Source organism: Ciconia boyciana, chromosome 23 (assembly GCF_034638445.1).
Source record: "Ciconia boyciana chromosome 23, ASM3463844v1, whole genome shotgun sequence".
Taxonomy (NCBI): domain Eukaryota; kingdom Metazoa; phylum Chordata; class Aves; order Ciconiiformes; family Ciconiidae; genus Ciconia; species Ciconia boyciana.
Genome location: NC_132956.1, coordinates 3,447,552 through 3,456,058, shown reverse-complemented (window position 1 = coordinate 3,456,058; position 8,507 = coordinate 3,447,552). Strand labels below are relative to the sequence as shown.

At 56.6% G+C, this 8,507-nt stretch overlaps 1 protein-coding gene across 1 annotated transcript; it reads right to left on the bottom strand.

Annotated features, from left to right (window-relative positions):
• Positions 1-1,679: 1,679 nt before the first annotated feature.
• LRRN2 (leucine rich repeat neuronal 2) lies at positions 1,680-3,806 on the bottom strand. The gene has a single exon (XM_072844985.1). It carries the CDS (start codon positions 3,804-3,806, stop codon positions 1,680-1,682), a length of 2,127 nt encoding a protein of 708 aa, XP_072701086.1.
• Between the last annotated feature and the right edge of the window lie 4,701 nt (positions 3,807-8,507).

The window sequence follows — 8,507 nt, the reverse complement described above, 5'->3', positions numbered from 1 at the left end:
CGGCAATGGTGTGCTGAACGGGGACCGGGGAGAGCCATTACCCTCCGAAATAATTACCCGGTGAAGGCGCAGAAGCCGTTTTGCGTGCCTGGCTGAGCGTGGAGCTTATCCAGCGGGGAACCATCTCACCTTGGCTGGAAGATGAATGAGAAGTTCAAACAGCTTTTTACTGTGTCAAGGTTTTCTGGTCCCTTCAAAGCCCCGTGCACGCAGCAACTGCGCTGGCACAAGCGGCTTCACTCGAGGGGGCACTGCCTCTGCATGGAGATGCTGTCTCCTGGGGTACCTGCACCCCATCACCCCCCCGGTCTGGCTGGGATGTTTTTTCTTGGTCTTTGCCATGGAAGGACCCCCAGGCGAGGTGCCAGCCAGGCTCTGGGTGCACCCATGCCCACGCCACGGGCTGCACCAAGGCTCTCTTGGGGCCAGTTGTGTGTTGGTAAAGGCACATTTTGTTTAGGGTTGCAGTTAAACCGACCGCAAAGTCTTTATCTCTAGCAAGCAGGGATTAGGTTTAGGCCCAGGCAAAGGGATGGCTTGTTCACGTTAACCAGGGAGGGGAACATTTCACCATGTCCCTTCGATTGGCACAATCCGGGGGGGACTGGTGCTGCCCACTGCTCCCTTTCATTTGCAATTTTAACTGCTTCTGAGAGAAAGAAGCAGCAACAGCCCAGGAGAGCAGGTTTTGCATCCCTCCTCCTTCGCCTCCCACCAGGTGCACAGCGATGCCCAGGGACCGTCCTGCAGAGCCCCCCAGCATCTGAAGCAAGGGGCCCTACCATGAAGCCCTCCAGCTGCACACCAGTATACACAGGATTTCTTTTTTTTTTCTTTTTTTTTTTTTATACAAAAACAGAAAAGCAAGAACTTCCCCCCCTTTTTTCTCTTCCCATTTTTCATCTTTTTTTTCTTTTTTAACATTATCCACAAAAGTTTACAAAATAGCCTTGAGATTAGGCTTGCGGGATACAGGATCCAATCAACTCTTGCAGAAGCCAGCCAGCCCCACAGGGATGCCCATTAAGAGATGTGTCACCATTGTCGTTTCTGTTTCTTTTGCCCAAAGTCCCCTCCTTTCCCCTCTGCTTCCCCCCGGCTGACGGCAGCAAACAAGCGACAGGGCAGCAGGAAGGCGCTGGGGGTGGGTTTGTGGCTGATTATCTGAGTGCTCAAAAAAAACCCAAAAAAGAAACAAGAAAAGAACATGTATCCCAGAGGGAAAGGCCTTTTTTTGTATTTCCAAAACAGGGACCGTCCAGCAAAGGAGCTGACACCACTGGGGTGCCTCATGGTGCCAGTGGGACAGGGGGAAGGGGTGATCTACTGATCATCTGTATGGCTCTTCAACCACTCGAGGCATCGTCCCCCTCGGCCTCGGGCCCCTCTGAGCCCTCCCGGCTGCCCAGCGGGTGCTTTTGGGAGCCATGCACAGATCCAGACCCTACACATGGATCCAGACCCTGCCAGGACCACGAAGAGCCTCTGCTAGCCCCGTGGCCAGCTCTGCTCCTCTCCATCTGCCACACCACTTTGGCTCTTGGTCAAGTCCATGAAATTCCTTTTTTTTTTGTTCAGTTTTGTAGTTTAGTTATCTTTTTGGTAAAAAATGGTTTCTCCCTCCCCTCCCCACCCCAAACCACCCCACCCCACAGTCAGCCCCACCAGTGCATCAGCCTTCAGCAGTCCAGGGGGGCTGCTTGCACCTCCACGGCCAGGAGCTGCCCCCCACGCTGCCCCCAAGCCCAGGGCTGGGCGAGGGGGGGATAGACCACGCGCACGGCCGTGGCACCCCGGAGCAGCTCTGCTCCAACGCTGTAGTGAGCTATGAGGCTGGCGGCAAGGAGCAGGAGACAGAAGACCAGCACCATCAGGAGGCTCTGCCTGCCCTCCAGGAGCCAGTAGCGGTGGGCAGCCTCTTTAGTCCTGGCGTTCACACAAGCCACCTTGGCCTGCAAGTCTACAAAGGCCACGTGGAGGCAAGCCCAGTACTCTGTGTCCTGGTGGAGCCGGGTGATGTTGTATGTGTGGGTCCCCATGGGGATCCGGGCCACGTTGGTCATGTCCAAGTTGGAGCTAAGCAAGAAGCTGGACCAGGTGAGGTTGGAGGAGATGGTGTTGAGATGTGGCTTCCAGGCAACCAGGATGTGGTAGGCCTGGACATCCGCCACCACCAGCTCCAGGCTGTCCTCGCTGAGCGGGAAGGAGTGGTTGACCATCATGCTGACGCTCTTGGTGTCTGCTCCGAGGAGGTTGTGAGCCACGCAGGTGTACAGGCCGGCCTCCTGAGCCGAGATCCCATGAATCTCCAGCGTCCCTTCGGGGTGCACCTTGTACCGCCCATCTTCTGCGTAGGGGATCAGCTTCACCCCTGAAGGGGTGACCCAGTAGATCTCCGGGTCCGGCTCTGCCAGAGCTCGGCAATGCAAGGAGACATTGTCACCATCTGCCACCTCTAAGTGGGAGGGGAAGCTCTTGGTGGAGATGAGAGGCAGGCACCGGTCCGTCATCTCCCGGAAGGGGACATCCCGAATGTGCCTCCTCTTGAGGTCGGGGGGCTCGGCGCACAGCGTGGACTGGGGTTCAATGAAGCGAATGTGGTTTTCCGTGCTGTTGACCCAGCGGATGACGCAGTCACAGCGGATGGGGTTGCTGTGGATGCTGATCTCCTGCAGGTTGGGCAGGGACTCGACTGTCTGCTTATGCAAGGCACTTAGGGCGTTGTTGTTGAGCATGAGGGTTTCCAGTTGGGGAAGGTGGTGGAATGCATTGGGGTGGATAAAGGACAGCTTGGGGTTGTTGGTCACATCTAGCTTGGTCAGCTCGGGGAGGTTGATCAAGGCAAACTGGTCTATGGACACCAGCTCCTCCATGTTGTTGAGCCCCAGCTCTTTGAGGTGCAGCATGTTCGTGAAGTCGCTTTGCTTGACCCTCTGCAATGGGTTTTTGTTCAGATCCAGGAACTTGAGGCCAGGAACCTGCTGCAGCGCCCGCTTGGGGACGTTCACGAGCTTGTTGTCATAGAAAGAAAGGCTCTCCAGGCTCCGCAGCCCTTCCAGCGCATAGTCCGAGATCTCCCTCAAGTTCATCCCAGCCAAAACCAAACTCCGCAGGTTCGACAGGGGCCTGAAATTCATATCCAAGATTGCATCCACCCTGTTCCCTCCGATCATGAGGATCTCCAGGCTGGGGAGCATCTGGAACCAGCGGCTGTCGACTGTCCTCAGCAGGTTGGAGTTAAGGTGGAGGCGCAGCAGGCTGCCGAGGCCGGAGAAGGCGCAGGGAGCGATCCTGCGGAGCTGGTTGTGGTTCAGGTAGAGCTCCTGCAGGTTGCCCAGCCCAGGAAAGCTGCCATCGGGCAGCTCAGCCAGCTGATTCTCCTCCAGGTGCAGGCTGAGCAGCTGGGGCATGCTCTTCAGGCCAAAGTCCCAGACATCGGAGAAGCTGTTCTGTGACAGGTCCAGCTCCGAGAGGTTTCTGAGATAGTCCAGCTCACTCTGCTCAAGCCTGGCGATATTGTTGCTTTGCAAGAGCAGGGTCTGGGTCCCCTCCGGCAGGTCTTCTGGCACAGCGGAGATGAACAAGTCATTGCAGTCCACCGTGGCAGCCTCCCGGTACACCGAGCGGGGGGTGTACCACGGCCTGATCTGGCAGACGCACTGCGGCGGGCATTTGACCTTCCAGGGCACGATGGGGATGGCGGTGGCGGCCACCACGCAGAGCAGAAGCGAGCTGGTTTGGAAGCGTCTCATTTTCAGCTGGTGGGACCGGCTTCCTCCAAGACAGGAAAGGCTCACGGGACACATCCAGAGCAGGGCACGGGGCAACAGCCGGGTGGGGACGGCATCCACAGGAGAAGCTGCTCCATGCGAGCCCCTGGCACCGATCAGCCCCTGCTGCCGGCTGCCCTGCCTGGCCCCCTCCACCGAGAGCACATAACACCCACGACCAGGCTGGTGCCTTCAGTCAGAGCTTCGCCTTTTCTTCCTCCCCAAATGATTCATTTTTGCACTCGGCTGCATCTTTCAGGTTCCTCCTCAAAGTCATTCCTGAAAGAGGCCAGACAACAAGTTGCATTAGAGGAGACCTCGTGCACATGGCAAACAAGTGTGTTGGAGTTTAATCTGTTTCCTAGCCATAGCATTAGCAGTTCCCTCCCAGCCCAAGAGGTTTTGAGTGTAATTAGCCCACAGATGCACTGCCCAGGGCCACCAGCAGCCCAGGGACCTTGGGCCAGCCTGGCTCCAAGGCTTTCCTATGAGCAGAGCTGGAGCTTCAGATGCTGGGAAGAGAAAGTCTCCATGGAGGTAACTTTCCTTCAGGCTCTCAGGACCCTGCTTTCTGCCCATTATCCTCCCCAGCACCAAGTGCCCCCACCCAGGACCTCCCAGCCCTGTTTGCAGACCCCTAAAGTGTTTGTCCCCAGTTGGGCTTGTGGAAGAAACGTGCCCCTGAGCACAGACCTGTTTCTTGGCATCTCTTGCTGAAGCCCTGCAGCAACACAGGGAGCACAGGCTCAGAGCTCAGTTTGATTTACACTGGAACAGGTCATCCCAGATCCAGCTCATCCTTTTTATTTCTACACTAGCAAAGCAGTAAGTTCACACAAACTCAGGCCTTAAAGTAGCCAGTACTGGGGGGACTGGTGGCCCAGAGGGCTGATGCTGAGCAGAAAGCTGAGCTTTTAGGGAAAGAGCAGGACACGAGCAAGGACAGCCCCCTGCACAATGGGGCTGGAGCAGCCACACAGACCCCTACACAAACCCCCCCTCCTCAGCAAAGCCCCCCCAGCTCCTTTTAAAGCACTGGCCCAGGGTGGGGGCAATTTCCTGGGAGCAGGAAACCCTGATTGGGCTCATCCGAAGCTCCTGGGGGAATGCAGAAGCCCCTTAACCCTCTCCATGCTGGATGCGACCTTGGCCTCGGCCCCCCCTTTCTGGGGAAAAGGGGTCGGGGGTTCCTTGGTGAGGTGTTCGGTGAGGGGCTGGGGTGGGCGTGAGCCCCCCGGCACCTCCCTGCCCCTCTCCCCATCCAGCTGCGGGGCTCAGAGGAGCCAGAGCCGGCCACCACCCCACCTTTGATTTTTTGATTTGCAACAGCTCTCCTGACCTGCGCTGACACAAATCAAACCAAGCCCCGAAGCTTCTCCCCATCTTAAAAGACTCTCACGCGGCAGGAAAAACATTAAAAAGCAGCTGGAGTGGGAAAAGAAAGTTTCTCTCCGAGCAGCTCTATTTTATCACCCCCTTGCTCTCCCGGTAAAGGGCTTCCAACCAAAGTTTATTCAGCATCGACTCATCCAAGCCTTGCTCCAGAATTGATCCCGTGCACTTCCCTTCTTGCCTGCTGCGAGAGCATTGGCTTTTAAACCATCTCCTGGAGAAACAGCATTAAAGAAGAGGAAGGCTGTATTGATTTCTGCATCCTTCTGATGGACCCTCATCTTTCTTTTTAAGTGCACCGGCATTTCTGTGACTATAAATCTCTCTGACCATTAAAATATAGAATCTTTTCTCCTTTAAAAAATAATATGGAGGAGTGGGGTTTTTTTTTATTTCCTTAAGGCTGTGAAGAAAAGTCTAGAAAAAGCACCTTGTTTCAAACTCTATTTCACAGGGAAGACTCCCCAACTTTGCTGCTGGGTGATATCTCTACAGGGTTTGTGTCTGTAACCGGGTTTTATCACTTTTGCCCAGTATGGGACGGGGTTGCAGCGCTGATGGCTGCAGCAAGTCTCGCATACAAGATGATACTGTAACAGTCCAGGTGTTCGTATAAGTAACAGGATCAGATCTTGCAGAAAAAATGTCATTTTTTGGAAACTCTGGGTACTAAGCTTCGTAACTCATGGTTTCAAATGGCATGGAGCAAACCGAACAGGGAGGGCATCGACAGCGTGTGGTCCCCGCTGCGGGGTACAAGCCCTGGGAGGATGGTCCTTGCAAGGGACGGAGCTGACCCCCCTCTGCCGTGACAGCCCTGCTCCCTGGTGACAGCAGTGACACCCCAGGGACCTGCACCATGAATTCCTGCAGTTCAGCCATGAGGTGGTGGGGAGATGGGGAAGGAGAGGGCAGGAGCCCGCTGGTTGTCTTTTATCCATTACCCAGTGAAGTCAGGCTCATTATTTCTTAATTAGGCACTGAAGAAGCCTGCAGGTTGCATGCAAACTCATTTAGCCTTTTATTGCGCTGCACCGAAGATGGATGGTGGGATGGACCAGGCAGTCCCGCAGCTCCCATGGCCACGGTTTTACTTCTATCAGTTTACATTTTGGGTTCGAAAGCCACCCCCTGTGGAGCTGCATCCCCGCCAGCCTGCGGAGCCGGTGCGGGAGCCAGGGCTGGCGAGGGTGAGGGACGGGGGTCCCGGGAGAGAGCTGGCCCAGGGGAGACCCGGACCTCAAGGGGCTCACACATGGCAACAGTGGGGTCGATTCCCTGTGTGCAACTTTGCTGTGATTCATGTGCACACGTGTACCCTGAACTCCCACCCGCCCCGTCCGTTCGCAACTCCCCAGCAGCACCAAAGCACCAACTGCGCCCCAAAAGCCCTTGTTTTCCCCCCAAACAGACTCAGGGCACAGAACAAGATAGAAAAGCGGAGGGACCCGGGATTTGAGGCTAACAAATAAAGAGATCAGGCTCGAGACGCGGCTGAGGTTGGGAGGCTAAGCGGTGTCTCCCAGGGAGCCCAGATTTCATCTCCTCTCCAAGACAGACTGATTTGCTGCCTTTGCAGGCGGTGGGAAGACGCTGCCCCAGATAACGGGAGCCTTGGTAAAAACAGAGAGAGGAAGAGGGACAGCAAGGAGCAGCGGGGACGTGGGTCGCTGGAGGGTCTGCTGGGCACCGGGACCCCCTCTGCGGCCAGGCTGGGCTCCGGTGAGGCCATGGGTCCCACACGCCCCTCCAGCACCGGCAGCCCCCGGCTGCTATTTCGGGCTCTTCCTCGGCGTGGGCTGCGGCGCGGCAAGAGTGACAGCAGGGAGCCGGGTGACGTTCCTGCTCCGAGTTTATTTTTTTCCAAAAATGTAGAGCCAGGGGGCTGAAAGATTTGCTGCAGTGCCCTGAACACGGGGAAATGGAAAATACCCCCAGTTTCCTTTTTTGCCCCAGGAGGACCCAAGCCCGGTCCCCACACCGGGGATGCTGCTTGTTTCTTCCATAATTCCCCTGCATTTACCCAATTCCTCGGTCTCCCTAAGGCATTTCTGTGACTTCTGCCTTCAAGGCTGGATTTCTCCCAGGTACAGATATCCATCTCCCTTTCCACACAGCTCACTGCAAAGCGTGAATGCAAAGAAGCTGGAGCCCCAGTATGCCTTTGGTAAGGATTTTATCCGGAGGCGGTCCCCAAGGACATGAGCCACAAAGTGCCAGGGCCAGGCAGGGGGTCCGTGGCGCTGCCCCGAATGGTACTGGCCTGAGTTTGCCACAAGCCCACGACATCATCTGCGGTGTCACTTGCTGATGTGGGGCGCAAGGAATCTCTTTCCATCCCAGCCAGGAGTGCTCAGGGACAGAGAGGGAGATACAGCAGAGAAATACGGAAGGAGAAGGAATAATGGGGAATGAAAGCGCCACAAGGAGATAAAGAAGGAGAACCAGAGATGAAAAGGAGAAAGAAAGGGACAAAGAGACCATCAGAGAATGAGGTTGGGAGAGGGAGACGAGATGGGGAGCGCAGGAGAAACGGGGTGCACGGTGCCGGGGAGAGGGGAGCGCGGCTGCATGAACAGGCAGCAGAAACGCAGGGAGGGGAAAAAAAAAAAAAAAGAAAAGCAACAAGAATGAGAATTGATGAGGCACAGAGAAAGGAAGAGTCTTTTCATCAGCAAGTTTGCTGGATGAAGCCAGGAGATAAATCACCCAGTGGAAGGAGCCTTGGTCTCAGTGCTTGCACTGGCTGCCTCTCTCCCTCTGTCATCTGTCTAATAGCCTGGCTTCGGGAGATAAATGGCTGCAGCTGAGCCCCGGGCTCTCCGTCCTTCCCTCTCCCTTCCTGCAGCCAGAAGAGCCCGACGCTTCCCCAGCGTGCTGCCGGGCGGGGGGTGATGGACAGCCCCTACACCCCGCAGGGGATGGGGAGGACCCCGACTGCTCCCGGGGTCCCTTGGCTGGGGAAGGCTGGGAGCGGGGCCGTGCTCAGCCCGCGGCTCCTCTCTGCAGGCAGCAGCTCTCCTGCGGTGATGTCCCCAAGGGGTAGCAGACGCCCCAGCCTCCGTCACATCTCCCCAGGGGCTGCGAGCTCCTGCCGAGCTCCTGCCAAGCCCCTGTCTTTTCTGGGTGACGGCTTTAAGCAAGCAATGCGCACAGCAGCCTGTGACACGGCCATCGCTCTCGAAGCTTTCCAGCGCTGCCGCACTTCGGCGGCCGCTAAGCCTTCACGTCCCTGTCACCGGCCCTGCCAGCTCCCAGCAGAGGCAGATGAGAAGTGGCAGTCGGATGCTGTGGGAAAATCCTCCCCCCCCTCCCATCCCCGCTGCCTTTTGCTCTTTTCGACGG